The 19915-nt window shown below is 54.3% G+C and overlaps 6 protein-coding genes across 6 annotated transcripts; 3 read left to right on the forward strand and 3 right to left on the reverse strand.

Moving 5' to 3' along the window:
• Positions 1 to 214: 214 nt before the first annotated feature.
• On the forward strand, positions 215 to 2038 carry PV07_05324 (uncharacterized protein). Its single transcript, XM_016392208.1, has 2 exons — positions 215 to 550; positions 648 to 2038. Exons 1-2 carry the CDS (start codon positions 461 to 463, stop codon positions 1680 to 1682), a joined length of 1125 nt encoding a protein of 374 aa, XP_016249727.1. The 5' UTR covers positions 215 to 460; the 3' UTR covers positions 1683 to 2038.
• On the reverse strand, positions 1927 to 3451 carry PV07_05325 (uncharacterized protein; the record flags this gene model as incomplete). Its single annotated transcript, XM_016392209.1, has 2 exons — positions 1927 to 3087; positions 3231 to 3451. 2 exons carry the CDS (start codon positions 3449 to 3451, stop codon positions 2274 to 2276), a joined length of 1035 nt encoding a protein of 344 aa, XP_016249728.1. The 3' UTR covers positions 1927 to 2273.
• Positions 3452 to 6835: 3384 nt separating this feature from the next.
• Positions 6836 to 10073, reverse strand: PV07_05326 (uncharacterized protein). The gene is made up of 3 exons (XM_016392210.1): positions 9013 to 10073; positions 8439 to 8958; positions 6836 to 8386 (listed from the first exon to the last, which is right to left on the reverse strand). Exons 1-3 carry the CDS (start codon positions 9394 to 9396, stop codon positions 7476 to 7478), a joined length of 1815 nt encoding a protein of 604 aa, XP_016249729.1. The 5' UTR covers positions 9397 to 10073; the 3' UTR covers positions 6836 to 7475.
• Positions 10074 to 11694: 1621 nt separating this feature from the next.
• Positions 11695 to 13095, forward strand: PV07_05327 (uncharacterized protein). Its single transcript, XM_016392211.1, has one exon. The coding sequence runs from the start codon at positions 11929 to 11931 to the stop codon at positions 12880 to 12882; it is 954 nt and encodes a 317-aa protein (XP_016249730.1). The 5' UTR covers positions 11695 to 11928; the 3' UTR covers positions 12883 to 13095.
• A 99-nt stretch (positions 13096 to 13194) lies between these two features.
• On the forward strand, positions 13195 to 17068 carry PV07_05328 (uncharacterized protein). The gene is made up of 2 exons (XM_016392212.1): positions 13195 to 14173; positions 14231 to 17068. The coding sequence occupies exons 1-2, from the start codon at positions 13704 to 13706 to the stop codon at positions 16149 to 16151; spliced, it is 2391 nt and encodes a 796-aa protein (XP_016249731.1). The 5' UTR covers positions 13195 to 13703; the 3' UTR covers positions 16152 to 17068.
• On the reverse strand, positions 16879 to 19893 carry PV07_05329 (uncharacterized protein). Its single transcript, XM_016392213.1, has 5 exons — positions 19253 to 19893; positions 19175 to 19189; positions 18713 to 19114; positions 18430 to 18613; positions 16879 to 18301 (listed from the first exon to the last, which is right to left on the reverse strand). Exons 1-5 carry the CDS (start codon positions 19610 to 19612, stop codon positions 17802 to 17804), a joined length of 1461 nt encoding a protein of 486 aa, XP_016249732.1. The 5' UTR covers positions 19613 to 19893; the 3' UTR covers positions 16879 to 17801.
• Positions 19894 to 19915: the final 22 nt, after the last annotated feature.

Consider the following 19915-nt stretch of genomic DNA (forward strand, 5'->3'; position numbering starts at 1 on the left):
TAGAATTCCCTAAGCTACGTTCTCAGCCAGTCCCTTCTCAACGTCACCACGACGAGGATGCCTTGTAACAGACAATATTTTGAAGGGTAAAAAGCGTCACTGATGCGACTTCAGCCTTGCACCCAAGCCGGGAGATCGGTGAAATAATTCCCCGAGCCGATGCGAGGCACAGAGTGCGCGAAACATCCTCTGGAGTTCAACTTTTGTTTGCGACATTGCATTTACGGTCAATCTCTCCACAGGTGGCATGCACAGCTCAATGAAAACTACCATGCACCGCTGAGACAGCAGAAACTGCAGTAACTGTCGGACTTACGACAGTGTCAGCCTGAGATTGCCACGTCTGTTGCGTCGAATGTTAAGAGCGACATTCTTGACCTTTCTGACGACTTGGATTCTTCCTGTTCCTGCTTCATACACAAGCTGAAGGGGGTTTCCCTGACACAGTTACAATAGCAACATGGCAGGCTTCAGTACACCTACTCAAAATGCGCGAACGCCGTCGCAACAGCAACCGAAGCAGATGTCTTCGCGACTGCTGAACATGAAGGTGAGTCAATTTTGAATCCCCTTGAGCCAACAGGTTCTGCTTCAGGGCCGCCGTGGACCGTATATATTAAGTCTGTGATTTGCCTGATTCCCGCTAGTTCATGCAAAGAGCTGCTGCCGCAACGCCGAGCGCAACAACCTCTCCAGCATCTTCTACGGCGCAGACACCAGCAACCGAACCACTTGCAAAACGCCGGAGAGTTGACAGTACTACTTCTTCCCCGGCGGCCTCGACTCCTGGAACACCGTCAAATGGTCTTGTTCACTTAGGAAGGTCAAACCCAATTGTATCGCAAAGTACAGGCTTGGGCATTGCTTCAAGAGGAGGAACAAGCACGTTTACCCGGTATGAAGGTGCAGACACGGAATGGGTGCTGGACCTGAAAATGAGATTTCCTGGAGATAAGAGAGTGAAGCCACCACCGGATAAGGACGCGAATGCCGATGACCATGGATCCAATCTACAAGCATCACGCTTTGGTGTGCTAAATGGGCGGAGCGAAGAGGAAGAGGAGGGTGACGCAGCGGAAGAGGAAGAAGATATTTGGAACAACCAACGACCTAGTGGTCGACAGACTTTTGGCTCGTTTGACAAGAAGCGGAAATCACGGTCTACTAACCGGCAGGATCAAGGCCAGTACGAAAACGACCAAGATCTGAGCTCAGCTTCGGACTCGGATTCCGACGGGGAGTCAGAGGCAGGCATCCCCGATCCGTCCAACATATCAACACCGAGACAAGGCAGAGGTGCCGCAAAGGCCACAGCCGAAATCGACTCGGATGAGGAAATGAACCGGGTTCGGATGGCAATTGAGCAGAAACATCGGAGTATGGCGGGCAGCGGACATCTGGCGAGGAATGTTTCCAGCTCTGGCAAATTCAGCTCTCTCCGTCCCGAAGCAGGCGATTGGAAATGCAATGCAGCAGGATGCAAGTTCTACAACTTCGCGAGCAACGTCTTCTGCATGCGCTGCGGGGCCCCTCGCACGTCACATTCGGCCCACGCATCTCCTGCTGGGTCGGTTTCCGCCCGCGATGGCGAGCAGGCAGGGAACAAGCGGAAGAGGGAACAGGGGAGCCAACAGACGGGGAGCAAGAAGAAAAAGAACAAGAAGGCGAGGAAGACGATGTGATCAGCGCCTCACCTTCAGACACACGGTGCATTCTCTCACGTGTACGGACAGTGAGTGTGTGCGCCCCCATATCAGCGTCATCGTCATCAGCATCATGAGTTATGAGCGTTTTGCATATATGTATCAATCCGGCCGGGCGTGGGCGAGCACTCTGGACCTTGGATATGAGCTGGGATTGGAGCAGAATATGGACTGGGAGCTGGATATTCCCCCTACTTTGGACCATCGAGTCCAGGTCTGTTTCCTTGAGATGCCCGTTATGGGAGACCGAGATAATTAGTAGTCTTTCGCCTTTCAAAAATAGAGCAACGAGGCCTTGCGACGCCGACCAATGCTTCGTGCCTTGGTTCTACCCCTTGTTTGTTCGTCTTGGCGTCTTGCCTTCGCTCTTCGCTCTTTGGTCTTTGCTAATCCTAGACCAGAGCACATATAAGGCACGGTCCCCCCTTTTCAGACTCTTAAAACAATGAAATACTCGCGTTGCATGATCCATCACAGCACACTATGTACAAGAGACAGGCGCGCTCTATCCGGGCGTCAACAGAACTCGGGCGTTTTATACCCCGTACCTAGCTAGGCATGGGGTTTCGCTCAGCCGCCGTACTCCCTCCACAACCAGCGCTCAGCGTCGTCGGCCCGCAGTTCCATCCTGTCCATTTCGCGCCAGAGGGCGTCCGCCGCTCTCACGTCCCGGTCCCGGTCCCTTCGCGATCCTCTTCTGTCTCTGCCTCTACGGCGCCTCCCATCCTCGTAGTCATAGTCGTGGTTGTAATCATAGTCATAACCATAATCAAAGTCATGGTCGTAGTCGTAGTCAAAGTCGTGCTCAAAGTCAAAGTCAACGTCGAGGTCAAAGTCGTACATCGGCTCGAGGCCGCAGCCGCCGTGTCCGAACCCCCATTCGCGATCGGGAGCCCAGCTCCGACCTGGTCGTGGTCGGCGGCGACCGTGTCTGCTCGAGGACCGGCGCGGGGGTCCAAAGTCGTAGTCCAAGTCGCCCGTGTAGCACGCTATGATCTCGTCGCCATCATGGGGCCAGCGGTCGCGATCGCGGCCGTGACGATGACGACGACGCCGACGGCGATCCCGGCTCCGGCTTCGGCTCCGACTTGGTCCTCTCGACGGGGACCGTCCTCTGCCTCCCCTTCCATATCCATGCCCGTGTCCGTAGCTGCCGTTGCAGTACAGACACGCGACCTCCACCTCGCCGTGCCGACAGTAGTCCAGCCTCCTGGGCCGGCCGGGCCGGCTGATGTCGTAGTAGTCCCAGCGGTCGAAGTCTTCGTCGTAAAAGGGGCCTTCGATGTTGATGCACGAGCGGCCCGAGTTGCGGTATGCGCGGTCGCTGGTCCGAGGGGGGTGGACGCCGGCGAAGACGGCCGAGAGGGCGCGCTGTTCGGGATCCCTTTGTCCATTTGCAAAGATTCCATGTCAGCAAGGCGCGAGAAAAACAGTACTCTTCATTTTTTTTTACCACAGTGTTCCCTCGACGGGTAGAGGTGCCAACATGGGACATGGATGTAGTGGGTGTTTTGTCTCGTGACTTACTCTCCTCGCCGCCTGCGCCGACCCCGGCCATGATCGCTGGTGGCGCTGGAACCTCCTCTGGTCGAGCCTGAGAATCTTACCGAGTGTCCTTTGGAGTTGGGGGTCTTCTTGTAGCTGGTACCTTGATCATCTTCATAACGCCTTCTGTGGCCGCCGTCTGGATCATACCAGCGCAGATTGCTGTCCCGGTCGATCCACGGAATGGGGGATCTTCTCGGCATCCTCGCAGCTAACACGCCCCTGCGTAACAAGATGATGCCAGATTCCTTGACCACACCGATGGGTAGAGTGGAAGTTTCGCTCGGAGTAGGGAGTTCAGTTGTGTCAGCCCTGCTGGCAAACCGGATTGTACGAGCAGTCTGGTCTGGCGCAGACAACCTTTGAGAGTCAAAATTTCGAAGGTGAAATGCAGAAGTCAGAAGAGCTCTCTTCTAGTCTGGCAAAACTGACCACTCCTGATATGGCTGGGAATGGGAGCGTTCATATGTGGGTTTCGCGCCTCGACGATCGTCATCACAAGACCTTCTTGTCTGAACCGAAGGAACACATTATCCACCACGTGGGAAGCGCGGGATGTGCTGGTCCTTCCAGACAGGGCTGATCAGTCCCGTTGGCGCTTCCTGTCCTGCTTTGCCCGGGAATGACAGGCGCATCATCTCCTGATCAGCCTCGCCTTGAAAGGCGTAATAAATAGAGTTGATCCCAGCGTGTGCCGCCTGGTGTAGCTTGCGAGGTTTCACAAGCGCGTCGATGTGGCAGAGGTGTGGACATGATACCGCACTGCAGACGCCCATTCGTAGAGCGGCGATGGGATCCTGCGATCAGGAATGCTCGTCCGGGGGCATCGTGAGCCTACCTACAGGTGACTCTCCGCCCTCAGACTTTGGTGTCGAAACATGCCTGACAAAAGGTTGAGGAGAGGATGAGATTGTCAGTCCACAAGAGCAGCGTTACACAACTCTGAAGCCATGCCTCGATCTGCTGTGCATAAAGACCAAATTGCCACCTCTTTTTAGATGGGTGACATACTGGCAGCACGCTCCAAAGATGACACTCTACACAGAGGTGGATTGATGCAGCGGTGACGAGAGGTGCCGTCAAAGGTAGGGCAGCCATCGGTTTCTTTGCTCTCTGACCATGGCTCCAGCTCCAGCCTCTCTTCTCACCGGCGAATACCTGCGGGTCAAGGCGCCGTCAAGCAAGGGCAGGCTAATTGCTTCACTGCTTACCTATGAAACACAGCGTAGCACGGCGCCGAGGAAAATCTATCGATGAGGCTCATGTCATTGGCTTCGGGGGACGGCGGCCACATCACCATCCGTGTAAGGAGGAACACAGTAAATCCCCGAAGGCGAGATGGTCAGCTGCATGCCGAAGACCATGTAGCTCATGTTGCAGGGCTATTCGCTCTGGGGCTTGTTGTAAAAGAGAGAGCTGGCCAGTCGGATCGCTCGCGAAGCAAACAACAGTCGTGTCACTGGAACTGGGCACAGAAATATTGCGCCCAAGTTGGGCAACGTGCACGTCCTCCTTCGTGAGTACAAGGACGAAGACGTGCTGCGATGCCAGCTGCCCTTTTCATGGTGAGCTGCTAGTGGCCCAAGAATGCACCAGGCCCATAGAGAGGAAGGAAGAGAGCACAAGCAGCTAGCAAGACAAATTAGTCGGTACATGCGGGTGTCTTCGCACGATGGTAGTCTTCTAGGGAATCACAGAGTGGTACAGTGTGTGATACGAACCTACGCGTGATCTCCACCAAGGAATTGGCCCCGAAGTGAGACTGGTGCGCTGGGGAAAGGTGCTGCTGCCTGCGTGGAAAGCAGACTGGCAGTCGAACAAGAAAACAAGACGCCTATGATGAATCAGAAAGTTTGACAGGCAATCAGGGAACAGACAAGTCAGAGAGAAGAAAGGGTTTTCTCGTTGAGAGTAGCTCATCCAACTGGAAGCCAAAGCCAGAGAGGAGCTCGACATCGCGTCAGCCCGAGAAACCAGGATTGTAAACAAACACGCGTAAAATGGTTCAATAACAACCTCCTGTCAACCGTACTGTCCTTTGTTGTTACTCTCATTCACTCATTCTGATCACCCTTCCGCATGACACCGCCACGATTCTGCCCATTACAAGATGCCCATAGACGCCGGGAACAGGGTTGCGAGAGATGGTTGGTCTGTTGAAGTCCCGGACCCAGCCCTCTATGCATCTGCCTTGCTCTTCTTCTTCTGTTCCACCTTCAAGAGAAGTGCTCGGTTGATGTGAGGGAGGACACCGCCGAATGCGATGGTTGCTCTAATCAAAGTGTCCAATTCTTCGTCACCACGGATGGCGAGCTGCAGGTGGCGGGGTGTAATGCGCTTGACCTTGAGATCCTTGGCTGCGTTTCCTGCAAGTTCGAGGACTTCGGCAGTCAAATACTCGAGGACGGCGGTGACATAGACAGCAGCTGGATGGAGAAGATGATCAGCGGCTGCATTTATTCACTTGATGGTGAAAGCGACTGGAGTCATACCTTTGGCCCCAACTCTCATCTTGTTCTGTGTGTTGTTCTTGAGGAAACGCTTGACGCGACCACATGGGAACTAGGAAAAGACGCGTCAGTTTTGGTCTAATCAACAAAGGCGATGCGCAGACGGATTGCGCTCAAGCTTGGGACAAAGGTAGAACAACGGTTCCGACCGCTGCCGGGCGAGATGACAGTCTTGCACCGCGTTTCCCTCATCACGGTCATCGATGTCAATCTCTCGTCGGAATGCAGTGTAATTTTGCGCCAGGTTCATCTTCTAACCAGCTTGTCGCAACGAGTGTGAGCTCACCTGAAGACCAGCCTTTGCGCTGTGGGACTTCTGAGTCTTCGCCGTGGAGTCCTTTGCGCCTGAGGCCTTGCCGCCAATGCTCTTGCCCTTGCCTCCTGCCATTGTAAGCGGTGTGAATGAGGATACGTGCGAGTAGTTTGAGTTGATGCGACAAGTATATCGAGGACGGCGGTCGATGGAAGTCTTCGTCGACGCGTCGGATTGTTGATATCGAGGATGGGATATGGAAGAGGGTTCAAGAGGTGGAGGACAATAAGTGGGTGGCAGGCACGGCGAGGAAAATAGGTCGAAGATGCAAGAGGCAAAACATGATTGGCCCTAGTCTGCTTCGGGTGGAGCACGCGGGGCTTGGCATATTTGGGAAAGTCCCGCCACCTGTTGCGGCACGGTGCCTGGTATGGGCAGCCTGCTCACGACGGGTCCAGAAGAAGAGCAGTGCCCACATTAGTGGTGGAGGGACGCTGTAGAAAGGAGTCAGTAGATCACGGACATACCAGGGGATCATGAAAGGCCTTTTCCCTAAGGGGACGAGCATGTTGCCCTCGCAGAAGAAAGAAGCCAAGAGGCAGCTTTCGAGGACTGCTGCGGTGAGTGATTAATTCTCCCCCTTTCGCTGCGTGCTTCTAGGACATTTCCGGGAGACAGATGACGGCACAGCGATCATTCTCTGTAGCTGCCAGTCGCATCATCAAGCTTTGGAACGCGTCCTTGACAACGGAGGGTCACTCTACCGGTTGGGAGGTGAGTCGAGAAGAAGATGCAGTGAGGTGGTTGAGGGGGAAACTTGGGCTTGGCATCTCTTATGTAATCATTCGCTCTATCGCTCTAATTGGATCCTCCAGCTGAGGAACTATTGGGAGGCCATTCGGCAAGGCTGAGCCAAGTTGATTCAACGATCAAGATCCATTCTAATCAAACAAAACAATCATCTGGTATTACTACCACTCCTTCGAGGTGGTCTGCCGACTGATTAAAAACGAGTGTAGCCCATCCATAAATCCATCTCCCGCACAATCAAAAACGCAAATCATGACAAGGAGGCTCCCTCCGCTTCGTCCCATACCAAACCGACTGCCCCATAGTCGACAATCTCGGTATGAGCTCCTTGTCGAGCGCTCTGGCGCTCAACGCCCGTAATGCACTGCTCTCTCGGAAATTCAAGTCAAGAAACAAAGTGTACAACCCAGGGCCAATCATTCTTTCTTGGGGATCTCGTAACAAAATGCTTTATGCCGCACCCGTGGAGTCCTGTGTCATTTCGTTACAACAATCTTTTTCTGTAGTCCAATCATGCAGTCGTGTAGGCTGCCCTATGCGTCTAACTTTTTGCTGTTTCCTGATAGGAGGTGGTCATGTCGTTCGTGGATCATTGACTCATCAATTGCTCAGCAGAGAGCGTCATCAAAGTAGGGGGGTATATGCTTAGTCTCTTCATTCGGCAATTGCTGATGCGGCCGTACGCAATTCATCGCTGCCACGTCCGTTTTGTCGGCGGAATCCGATGGCGCTGGTTGAACTCGGCCCTCGCGACTGACGCAGGGGGTTGGTGTTTTGGGAAGTCGTCTCTGGCCCTATGCTGACGGTTCGTTTGCTGCCAATGGGGGCAGTGGGTTGGTAGTTCTGGCCATCAGTCCACTCAGATCCGTTCCCGAAGAAGCTGCGTTGCCGGCGAGGGCTGGTCTGGCTGCCGCTGTTGTTAGTCATGGAAAGGTTCGAGAAGCTGGAGATGAGGAATGGTTCATCTCGGTTGACGCCTGCGTTAGAGGCCGTCGGAGTCAATGTGGGGGTGTTGGAGCCAGCTGTATCGTTCAACGCTTGCAAACGTGCTCCATTGGTCTGCAAGGCTGCAGGGAAGCTTGCAGAAGAAGGCACGGGCGACGGGCTCCATGATCGCAGATCGGCAAAGGACTTGGCATTGCGGAGGTTGCTATCAGCATTTCTGCCGTAGGCGCTGGAATCCATGACATCCAGCAGCCCAACCGAGGATTGACCGCGGAGAGTGTTAAAGGCAGGTCCCTCGTATTGTCTGCCGTCGTTGAAGTCCGCTGTGGAGGACCTGGCAAGAGTCTGGCGCATACCGTCATTGGTCCCAAATCCGCCTGCGAGGGTCGGTGGGCTTACATTTGTGCCAGGCGCTGGTCGGTGGATGTGAACCTGTCGCTGGTCTCCAGTGCCGCGGGATGTGTGCATCAAACCCATATGGTGGGCCAAGGTGTGGACAACGCGACGATGGTGAGGTTCTAGTGTTGGGGGAAATATGAGGACTTCACGAGTAGGGTCTCGTCTGAACAAGGTCATCTCGGTATAAAATTCGAGAGTCTTAGGGTCATTCATGTCGACATCTAAAACTGCCATTAACATGTTTTCAAAGCATCGAGAAAAAGGGTCACTCACCAGGCATTGTGCTGCGGTGCGACAGGGGTGATGGGGTGTTTCGCGAAATCGACGACAGTGAAACCTGGTTATGAAGCTGCGATTGTGCCATGGGGCGATGTTGTTCCTCCAACTGACCACGCCGTTCGCGCTTCTCTCTTTCAATGCGCTCTCGTTCAGCAAGAGGCAACATTTTCTTGTACTCAACGCGCAACTTACGACCGCTTAAGTCCATATGATTCAAAGCCTGAATGACTTGTTCGGTCTCTTGCGGAGAAGTGAAGTTTGCGAAGGCCAATCCCCGGAAGACACCGTTGTCGAAATGATAGTTGAACGCATATGGAAGAGGTAGGTTCATATCGACCATCAGTTGGACGAGTTGCTCCTTCTTGACGGCGAAAGGGATATTCTTAATCACAATCGCAGTAGGGATCAGTTCGTCATCGTCTTCCTGCTGGTCATTACGACCTTGAGGACCTGGTCGGTGTCCCACAATAGCAGGGTGTTGTTGCTGCAGCTGTCCTGGCTGATCATACCAAATCTGAGTCTGGTCAGTCAGCCGACACGTAGAACATGTGTGTTTCGGGAGACTCACATTCGAAATGCCCACACGACCTCGGCTGGGCTTGACACTTCGCGATGGCCCATAGTTCGCATTTTGAGGAATGCCGCCCATGCCATTGCCGAAGGATTGCAGAGACGCTCCCCCAGAACTCCAGGTTTGAGCAGCGCTTGCATCATAGGGGAAATTGATATTTCCAACCCCAGGATTCTGCATGGGGCCACCAAAGCTATCTCGCATGCCGTCGAAGCGCATGTTTGGCAAAGCGCTCTCTGTTCCAAACATAGGCGCGCTCATGCTTCCGTAGGGATCACCCCTACCGCCCTGGCGATTCAACTGTGCACTTCGATACGCTCTCGGGGAATTGCCTGAGACGTCGTCATAGAACGCATCAGAGGCGTTAGAGAAAGCTGCCATCTCTACAAATGTCCTTCGGGTTCAATGAGACCTCTTGATGACAAGAGTTCTGCCTCGAGCCAGAATCCACCTCTTTCTTTTCGTCCCTGCGGTGTGCCCTTAGATGGTTTGAAGACTTGACAATGTCCCCAGTCGGTTATCGGAGACGATAAGTGGTGCGCGATGGAGAGAAGGATGGATGATTCGAGGCTGTGGGATGTGCCCAACTGTAAAACGAGCAGGGTGGAGATTGTATGGCAATTAAAGGAGAGACGAGTCGCAGAATTAGAGGGTGGGAATATCAGATGTCGTGAGAGCGTAATATGCCCAAGGGCCGAAGCAGCGCGATCCGCTGGGTGTGGGAAATGGTAGGCGTTCGTAGCAAAACTCGAGCCTGGTCGGGAAACGAGTCGAGTCAAGTTCCCGCAGCAAATTCGAACAGGCACAAGGACGTGGACAGGGGCGTCTAACTCGAACAGCGAGACATGATAGGGATGGACGAGTGGTAAACCAGCGTATACGAGAGCGCCGGGAAGACAAGATGCAAGTAGTCACGCAGCAGACAGCTGGGAATTGCTGAGATGAAAGGGAGAGTGTCAAATTAGAAAAAAAGAGACGGGGAAAGATTTTGTCCAAGATGTTGTTTTGAGACAAAGAAATTAGGAGAAGTTTTTTGGCTGCGAAGAGGCCGACTCACTAAAGTTAGAGAGTTAGCACGGAGAGCAGGTGAATGCCAGCAGGCCAGCGGCCAGCGGTCACAAGTCGATGGGTGGTCCCTCCCCTTCCCCCCCCTGGGGGTGGCTGCTACCTGGGAGTGGCCAACCAGAGAATTGCCCACCACTAAATCCTCAGATTTCGCGGTGATTAAACTGCGTCGACAGCCCCGGAAGCCAGTTCAAGCTGGGAGGGTCGGTGGCACTTTAAGCTGCCCACTAGGCCTGATTAGCGGTGGTCCAGCCAAAAGGGTAAGCTAGTAGAAATGATGGATAGCCCACGATCTCCCCGTCCAACCACTCGTTCCCTCTTCCCGCAAAGCCTTCTGCCTCCTCAGTCTCTTGTTTATTGTTGCCCTGTGGCTGTATTGCAGGATCCAGACTCCAGGCTCACGAAGATCACCACAACGGGCTGCTCATTGGCTTTGGCACAAGAACGTTGACGGGCTTAAGCCAAGCAAAACAGTCGGACCATGGGGAGATGGAGCGTCTCCCTGACCCTCCCTCACTGCCGACCGACAGCAATCAAACTCCTCCACCATCTTACGACGTCCTCCTCCCACCCCCTGTTCATCCTTATCCTGACATCTTCCCATAAACGAGCCTAGGCACGCCGTTGACGCCCTCTTTTCAGAACTGCTTCGCCACTATGAAATCTCGGTTTCATGTCCCTCCCTCCACTTGCCTGGTCCCGAACTCCCTAATCAAGCCGTCGGAGCCTTGCGTCAAGCAGGCACCCCTGAGACCCATGCCCTCATTGGCATTCGGCCGCGTGCCCCTTTTACTTCTCCATTTGGCTTTTCCTTGAACCTGGATGGCATGGGGCTCCCATCCTTCTCAGCAACACGACTAGGCTGCAGGTCTGGTGTGCAAGCTTTAGATTCTTTGCGCGACCCAGTGTTTTGCCTCACTTTGTGAGCCACCATCTCTACCGACCGTGGGCGGAAGTCCGGCGCCCGTTGTAGTCAGTAGCGGATCGCTGGGCACGAACCATCATCCTGTCCGTCACGAGTCGTTAGGTCCCTGGAGGAGGATATAGGCTGGCGTTCGGTTGGGATGTGGGCTCGCACAGGGGCGACAGTATTTGTTCAAAATATATGAAGGACAGCCCAAAAATGTGCGAAGCGGCAGGGGTAGCAAGCTGCAATACGACTGGTGAGCAAGACTTGCATGACTTGATGGCTGCCACATACTCTCCCATGCTGGGATAGTAGGCGCGAGGGATCGAGTTCTCGACTTGACCCGGTGACCCGCGACAGGTAATCCACCTAGCCAACGGGAAGAGATCTGCAACAACGCTTGATGCCCGGGGGGTTGCTCAAACAGAACTCTAGGTTGTGCTACCATTTGTTATTCAACGAGGGCATAAAATCTCCGACATCGGTTGGGCCTCAGGGCCATCCCTGAGCCTGTTGCTCGTAGGAAATATCTGTGGCTTCCGTACTCGTAGGTTGTCTGTAAAGACGTCAGTTGCCGAGCGAGATCTCTGCGAGTAATTCGACCGGTCGATGGCGCACACAGACAGATATTTCCAGCTTGGGTTGTCAAAATCTGGGGCTCCAGAGCCCAGGAACAATCCTGCCAATGATTTGCTGCAACGTGATGTAAACTGCTTCATTCGACCAACCTCAACAAATGATTCACGCTCAACTAACGCAACCTTTGGGTCTAACAGTGAAGAAATCCTGCTTGATACAGGGGACAGCTGAATGATCTGACAGATTCTGATGGGCCACTTGACGCCCGATGCGCATGTGACCCAGCACCATTGACCACCAAGTCGCTTGCACTTGATTTCCGTCCCCAGCTAGACGTCCAGTGAGACGCTGGAGCAGCCAATATGACAACCTCCGCAATCTTCGAGAAGCTGGCATTGCACGCGCCTCATCTGTCAGGCCGATATGCGATCCCTGCCTTGCCCGCCTTCATTTACGGAACGGCATGGAAAAAAGAAGCCACAGCTGACCTGGTCTACCAGGCCCTCTGCAACGGTTTCACAGCCATTGATACTGCTGCTCAACCCAAACACTACCGAGAAGATTTGGTCGCCGCTGGGATATCAAGAGCAATCAAAGATGGCAAGATCAAACGATCTGAAGTCTACATCCAGACCAAGTTCACCAGCGTGGGAGGTCAAGATCCAGAGAATATGCCCTATGACCCCAACAGTCCGCTTCCAGAGCAAGTGAATGCATCGGTCATGTCGTCCCTGAAGAACTTCAACTTTGCAGACGTGGTCAAGGGGGACGACACGGCAGAGCCATACATCGACACGCTCGTCCTACATTCACCTATGGCGACCATCAGTGAGACCTTGGAAGTCTGGCAGACGTTGGAGCAGTATGTGCCCAACGAGATCCGGAACCTGGGCATATCCAACTGCAACCTGTTCACCCTGATGGACATCTACGAGCGCGCGCGCATCAAGCCGAGCGTGGTGCAGAATCGCTTTTATCGGAACGCCAAGTTTGACATTGGAGTGCGTCAATTCTGTCGAGAGCAGCAGATTGTGTATCAGAGCTTCTGGACATTGTCGGCCAATCCGACACTCGTCTGGTCGACTGAAGCGGGTGCTTTGGCAAACCAGCTGGGCATCAGCCCACATTCCGCCTTGTACTGTTTGGTACTGGGATTGGGGAATGTGACGGTCCTCAATGGGACAAAGAGCGCTCTGCACATGCAGGAGGATTGGAGAGCTGTGCAAGTGGTGAAGGATTTCGCGCAAGCTCACCCTGAAGAATGGGACAAGAAAATGACGGGATTCCGAGCACTGATCGGACAACCCAAGCCTTAGGCCTGAGGATACCTCATCGGGATGGTAGCGGATCGCGATGGCCCCCAGGAGCCCAATATTGAGACAGTACTCAGCTTGGTTAGCATGGAGGAGAGTTTCCCTCGTGATCCGCAAGGCTGGACTGAATGGTCGGGAACTGGGCTGTGGAGCGAAGAGAGTCAGCCGCCTGGTTGGTTGGGCGCAGTTAGCACAGTTAAACACAGTTAAGCGCACACAGTATGTCATAGGCTCCCGCAGTGGCAGCCGGCAGCCAGCAGCCAGCACCACCAGTGACTCCGTACCTAGGAACTGCCATCCCAGGCTGCGGACTGAAAGAAACTCCATCAGGACCAGCAGATCCGGGCCCTTCCCAATCTCATGCCGTTGAAAATGCTCGGCCTCAATCACACCACTTGTCCATTGTCGATGATATAAAGACATATTGGATGCTCTGGATGCTCTTGGAGGACATTCTGCTTGACACAATTGACGTTGATTTGGGCTGGTCATCTGGTCGGCTGGCCATAATCTTCAGTACGATATCGACCAATATCGCAGTTCGGCGTCTCAGCCCACTTGCCCACTCGACTTTGTGCCTGCGCGCACCCGGTATACACACCATTTTCCTGTAACGACGGTTAGCAATCTGAGGCGCGACAACTTCTCTAATACTTTACTCCCAACGGTCTCATCTTGGCCGATTTCTCGGCGTCGTCGAGCCTCACCCACGCCGACAATTTCAAACCTCCGAATCTTTGACCCATCCCACTTCTTACCTTGCGAATTCTTCTCTTTCGACTTCCCTCGTACCTCTCCTCTCTTCTCCCAGTCTCCCAATACCGATGGCCTCGCAGGGCTTCTCCAGAAAGCGCCCTGCGCCAGGTGCCGACCCGGTGTCGTACCCTGCTCAAATGCAGAATCCCGCACCCGCATTCAACGATGGCCTTGGGCCGCAACTCTCTAATGATCAGTTCCTTCAGTGGGGTCAAAGCGGTCAGCCTGTTGCTGGTCCCTCATACAATGACACCAGCTTTGGCATGAACGCATCTGCCTATCCTGCGAACAATCCTCAGCCTGTTCCTCAGCCGTCAAATCAACTCACTCGGAGGCCCGTCGCTCAACTTGCCTCGCGTGTCCCCCAACCGAACGAAGACGGGAACAACTGGATGGAGCATCCAAACGGAGGTGCGCATCCCACAAATCCGGAGTGGGAGGACGACATAGCAGAGTTGGAGGCAAGAGCACAGGTCGCAAAAAGAGAGGCTCAAGCGAAGAGGAAACAAATACCTCCCTTTGTCCAGAAGCTGAACAGGTAAGAGGGAACGAGTCTTGGTGAAAAGTGAAGGAGTTGGCGCTAACGAGTGTATAGCTTCCTGGAGGACGGTAGAAACACCGACCTCATCCGCTGGTCAGACGACGGCAACTCGTTCATTGTCCTGGACGAGGATGAGTTCGCAAAGACACTTATCCCGGAGCTGTTCAAACATAACAACTACGCCTCTTTCGTGCGTCAACTCAATATGTACGGCTTTCACAAGAAAGTGGGCCTTTCCGACAACTCCATGAGAGCCAGTGAACGTAAAAACAAGAGTCCAAGTGAATATTCAAACCCCTACTTCCGCCGAGGTCACCCGGATCTGCTCTGGTTGATACAGAAGCCCAAAAACGTCGGCGGACCTGCCTCGAAACGAAAAGGGAAAACCGACAACGATCAGAACGAGGAAGAGGCGGACGAATACGTTGATGACTCGAATCCGGTTGATACCCGAGCGCGTGCACGACCAGGTCAACTCACGCTGGGAGGAGGTGAGATGGCTCTCACCCAGGATCAGTTCAAGAGTGTGCAGCGTGAATTGGCAGCCATTCGACATCAGCAGACGCAAATCTCTCGCATGATGCAGCAACTCAAGCGCGAACATGAACAGCTCTACGGGCAGGCGGCGACCTTCCAAGACCAGCACAATCGACATGAGAACTCAATCAATGCCATTCTCACCTTCCTCGCCACTGTTTACAACCGCAGCCTTCAAGGCCACGAAAATGTGCAAGGCATCGCAAACCTTTTTCAGAACGCTATGCCCGTCGATACGTCAACTCAGGGTAATGTGGTTGATGTCGGGGACTACACCTTCAACGATATCAACCTCGATGGTAGCCCAGCGAAGCCGTTTAAGAAACAGCCTTTGCTATTGACCAATGGGAGCGGACAACAACACGGAGGTCGAGCGAGTACCTTGTCCCCTCGTTCTGGCAACAGTCCCTATCCTACTCCCAAGCCAACAAGCCACCGCAACGGACAGCAACAATCATTGCTTTCACCGAAACTAGAAGAGGTATTCGACCCGGGGGTTCATAGCCCTAACAGCTCCAATGTTTCCTCTGCCAACCACGGCCGTACCGATCTCCCTTCCCGAGACATGATGACGGTGATCCAAAACGCCAATGCGAGAAACAACCACGCCGCGACCTCTCCCACCACACCGGCCCAAGACTTCTCCAATGTCCTCAGCAATCTCGAAGCATCCTCCGGTACAGGCCCACTGTCCACAGCCCAACGCGCCGACGTCCTCCGCATGATCAATAACTCCGCAAACCAGCCCGCCGGCAACGACAATGCGCTCATAAACGCTACCCCACCGCCCGGACCTCCGAACTTCCACCGCCGTCTCGCCAGCACTCAAGCAGACATGGAGCACCTCGCCAAGCTCCAAGCGGAGCAGGATAAATCCGTTCAAAACCTCACGAACTTACTGCAGCCGCTTTCTCCGACAGGCTCGATTCCTGGAATTGGTGATGGCCAGTCCTTTCCACCCCCGCCCTTGGATATCGATGATTTTCTGAACCACAACGAGTACTTTGGCGATTTTCCCACTGACGGGAATGGAAACTACGATTTCGGTAACACTGGATTGGGTGGAGATCAACTAGGGACGACCGATAATTCGAATTTTGGGTACAAGGACGACGACGAGCTGTTCGGAAATCTGAACAACGATACCGCCGCTGGGTTCGGTCCCTTTGATGGGACTAATGTGGGTGCGGGCATGGGTGTCGGTGGAGGTGCAGGCATGGGGACAGATGAATACGGCGGAAATGCGGGAAATGTCAAGTACGACCATGCGACCCAGTACACGGAACATGACGGTGGAGGCCGAGTCGAGAGTGTGCCGAGTAGCGAAGTCACAACTCCCAAATCAGACAAGTCTGGTGCAAGTCGAACAGCGGCCAAAGGGAGAAAGCTGAGCGAGGCCGAAGAGGACGGTGGCGGGAGGAAGAGAGCTCGGGCCTGAGTGCCTTTTGCAGCCACAACATACCAACTACGGTGTATCTCCAAAGGGGAGGATGGCTATGCGAAAACTCCAACTTCCGTCTCATAAAGAAGGGAACCAGGGCGGCGGAAAGAACGCAACGAGGAAGAATCACACAAGAAAGAAACAAAAACAGAGCTGACCGATGAAAGCGATCGACTGGCTGATTATTTATGAGAAGTGCAGCCTCCGCCCCGCCCCGACCGGAGTGTTGGAATGTGTACGAGCTCTTGGGACATCAAGAAATTCAAAGGCCTAACTGAGGGGCGGAAATGGTTATCAGCCCTTATGACACAACGGGAACAACAACGACAGCAGCGCTGGCAGGAATAGTGAGCGGCCGCTGTGTGATGAGGCAAATGAAACGAACAGGACCTGGTACAGACTCAAGTATGGGCTTTTCACTGTCTGTTTGGGGAGAATTGAAACAACAAAAAGGGAAATGAGAGAACATGGCAAAGATACCCGAGATACCCTGTGCCTCCATACCATTTGTGGAGCCATGTTTCCAAACAACCATCCAGGTCGGCAAAGGAACAGGAACAGTTCACTGGGACAGTCAGAGGGAACGGTCTTCTCTTCAGTGCAAGAGAGAAAGACACAGATACAGAGGGAGAATGTGTATGTCACCCCGAGATGTGTGTTGGGTGTCGTATGTACCAGTGCCGAGTCCAGCTTGATTGTCCCCCCAACCCTAGCTCCGAGATGATTTCACCAGGAGAAAATGGAGTCATCGACGCTGGGAAATGTGCAAAAGTGATATTTTATTCTACTCGTTGAATACCCTATTACTGCAAAACACAGAGTAGGCATGCTTTGTGGTCGCAATTCGAACAAGAATCAGGAACTGGGCGAACCGTGCGACTGACAGGGGCGACTGTTGTATCCGCAACCATAAATTCCCACGTCTACTTCGCGTCGTACTCCCAGACTGGATTGTCACCGAGATGGGCGGAGTTGGACTTGGGAGGCGCGGTCTCGACGCTGAGATATTGCTCTGCAGTATTATCCAATGTAAGCCGAGTCCGCTCAGGCATGGGATCAGAGCTGTTTCCCGCCTCCTCTATGCCTTCTGCTTTCCTGCAGGTGTTTTTGTTCTATGTTGTTGCTAAGCTTTCTTATTTTTCTCTCTCGAATGTGACGAACGCGCGCTCATGGTTAAATCGTACGTAGTGGTGACGGCGGCCCGTGGGAGACGTGTCGAAGCCTGCGCACCGCAACTCCTGAAGCATCAGATGTTGTCATTGTTGACTGGCTTTGCGCCTAGACACGTCATGCGTACCTTTTCCCTTCGGCAATATTTGCAGGTCATAGCCTTATGTTGTCACGGCGCAGCAGCAGGGGCAGGCGGAGGGTGAGAAAAGTTATAGTACCCTGCTGGGGGGATGGCGGTGCAGCGGTTTGAGAAGCCCCAGCCTTTCGTCGGCTGGGGTGAGGCACTTCCTGCGATGATGTGGCCAAGTATAATGGAGGAAGGATGCAGAGTAAAACCTTGGGAAGTGGGTTGAGTGAAGGACGCGTGGATGGTCTCGTCAACGCACGTGAGTTTGCGCCCTGGATGCCTCTGGGTCGTCTTCTTGGACATTACTTCCATCTTTCCGTCGAGTACAAAACTCTTAGAGAGGGGAGTCGTTACTCCCTCTTCTTCACCCTCGGAAAGCTCAGCCACAGCCCTAAAAGCACGATGATCAGTGCCAGGATGATCGGCTGCAGCACCTTGACTCCTTTGCTCGCCGCGATGGCGCCGATGGCAAAGGGGAACACCGTCCCGCCCGTTCCTCCCAGCGCCATCGCGAAGCCGATGCTGCTGACGTGGATGTGCTTGGGCAGCAGCTTCGCGGCCATCATCACGCCGCCGGGGAACATGGGGCCGAGGAAGAAGCCGAGGAAGGCGACGGCGACGGCGGAGACGATGAATTTCGGGACCAGCCAGAAGATCAGCTGCAGGGCGAGGCACAGCGCGAGGTAGATGGTGATGCAGAGGCGCTCGCCAAAGCGCTCGGTGACGAAGCCCAGAGAAGCGCGGCCCAGGGCCATGCCTGCCCAGAAGCCCGTGCCCGAATAGCCGGACGCTGATGGCGAGGCGGAGCGGACACGGAGCATGAATGTCACGATCCAGCCCCCGAGACCGACTTTCTCGCCCGATGAATGTCAGTGACTCGACATATCACAGCGCGTACCTCTAGGCGCTAAGGAAAGGAAAAAAAAAGGGCATGGATTGGGCGAGTAGAGACGGACGGTACAGGGGACTGGACGTTACCTTCGATGCCCATGTACGTGAAGAAGAATGCCGAGCAGATCCAGGTGATTTTGGATTTGAGCGCTTCTCTCGTGCGGCCTCCCGAGGCCTCAGTATCTCGTGGGTGTTCGATCCGATACACTTCGCCCGTCTTGTGCCAGAACATCATACTGAGACCGACGAATTCCAGGGCTGAAGCGCCAGTCTGCCGATGTAATTACCAGGGCGTTAGCGCTTGACATTCTGGCTCAATGTCTTTCCTTGGAGGAACGCGCGGCGGCACTCGCCAGGTGGTCACACTCACCATGAAGTAATAGAACGTGTACCAGGGCAGCTTCGCATGGACAACCATGGAGGTCGCAATCAGCGGGGCAATCAGCGCCCCTACCGAGTAGAAACTGTGAAGGCACCCTTGTACCGCATTGGCTTTGTCCATGGCTCCAATCCACGCGCAGAAACAAGCGTCGGTGAGTCCATTACCAAAGCCGGAAACGGTGTTGATCACGACCAATGCCGGGAAGGGAGGGTGGGCCGACAGTACTGCGTAGGTCGCGATGTGGCACAGCGGGGCGAGGACGGCGATCCCTCTCTGGCCGAGTTTCGTGTGGATGGTGGCATTGGTAAACGCGGCGAGCGAGTAGCCTGCGAAGGGCGTGAGGAAGATCAGGGACACGGTGGTGTAATTCAGGTGGTAGTACGTCTCGAGCTGCACACACGTGAGATACTTGGTGTTCAAGAACAGGAACTAAGGAAATGCAAGACGCACGTAGGGGATGAGGGCCTGTCCAAGATACGCGTTAGCACACCCCCATGTCAGGCAGGAGGAGGATCAGAAGCTTCGTACTCCCACAGCACCGTCGTTGAGACCCGTGACGATAAACGAGAAGAAGGCGAATCCCAGCCGGCCAATGTTTCCCCGGGGCTTGTTCCAGCGCTGGACGACCGGCTGGGCCGTCACCGGCGGAGGGACCTCGTCGCGGACCGTGTCTTCTTCGTCGTTGTCGTCGTCGTCCGACGAGCCTTGCGCGCCCCCCGTTGGCAAGGACGCCTTGCCGCCCTGGACGACCCGCCGGGTGAGTTCGCGAAGCGACTTGGTCGGCGTCTTCAGGCTCAGCTCGAACGTCTCGGCCGGCGCTGACGGGCCGTCCTGGACGTGAGATGCCCTCGCGGGAGGAGCTTTCGTCATCGTCTGTGTTTTGGACATTGTTGCTGCGGTGGACGCCTTGAGACTTGGAATGATCCACAGGGGCAGGGTGAAAATGTGGGAAAGCTCAGGTCGGCGATGGAGTGAGATATTCAAAACGTCTTTCTGAGATTCCGGCCAAAGGCGGTCTCATCCATCTCCAGCTTGTCGCCGGGCTGCTTCGAATGGGAAACGAGGCCGGAGGATCCAGCACTAAAGTGGCGGTATGAGAGGGACCGCTTCCCGGCTCTAGTGGCTTCGTGAAGGTTGAGTAAAGGGCAGTAGTATTAGTAGTAGTAGGAGATGAAGCGTGGAAATAACGTA

This window comes from Cladophialophora immunda (genome assembly GCF_000835495.1).
Source record: "Cladophialophora immunda strain CBS 83496 unplaced genomic scaffold supercont1.3, whole genome shotgun sequence".
Lineage (NCBI taxonomy): Eukaryota > Fungi > Ascomycota > Eurotiomycetes > Chaetothyriales > Herpotrichiellaceae > Cladophialophora > Cladophialophora immunda.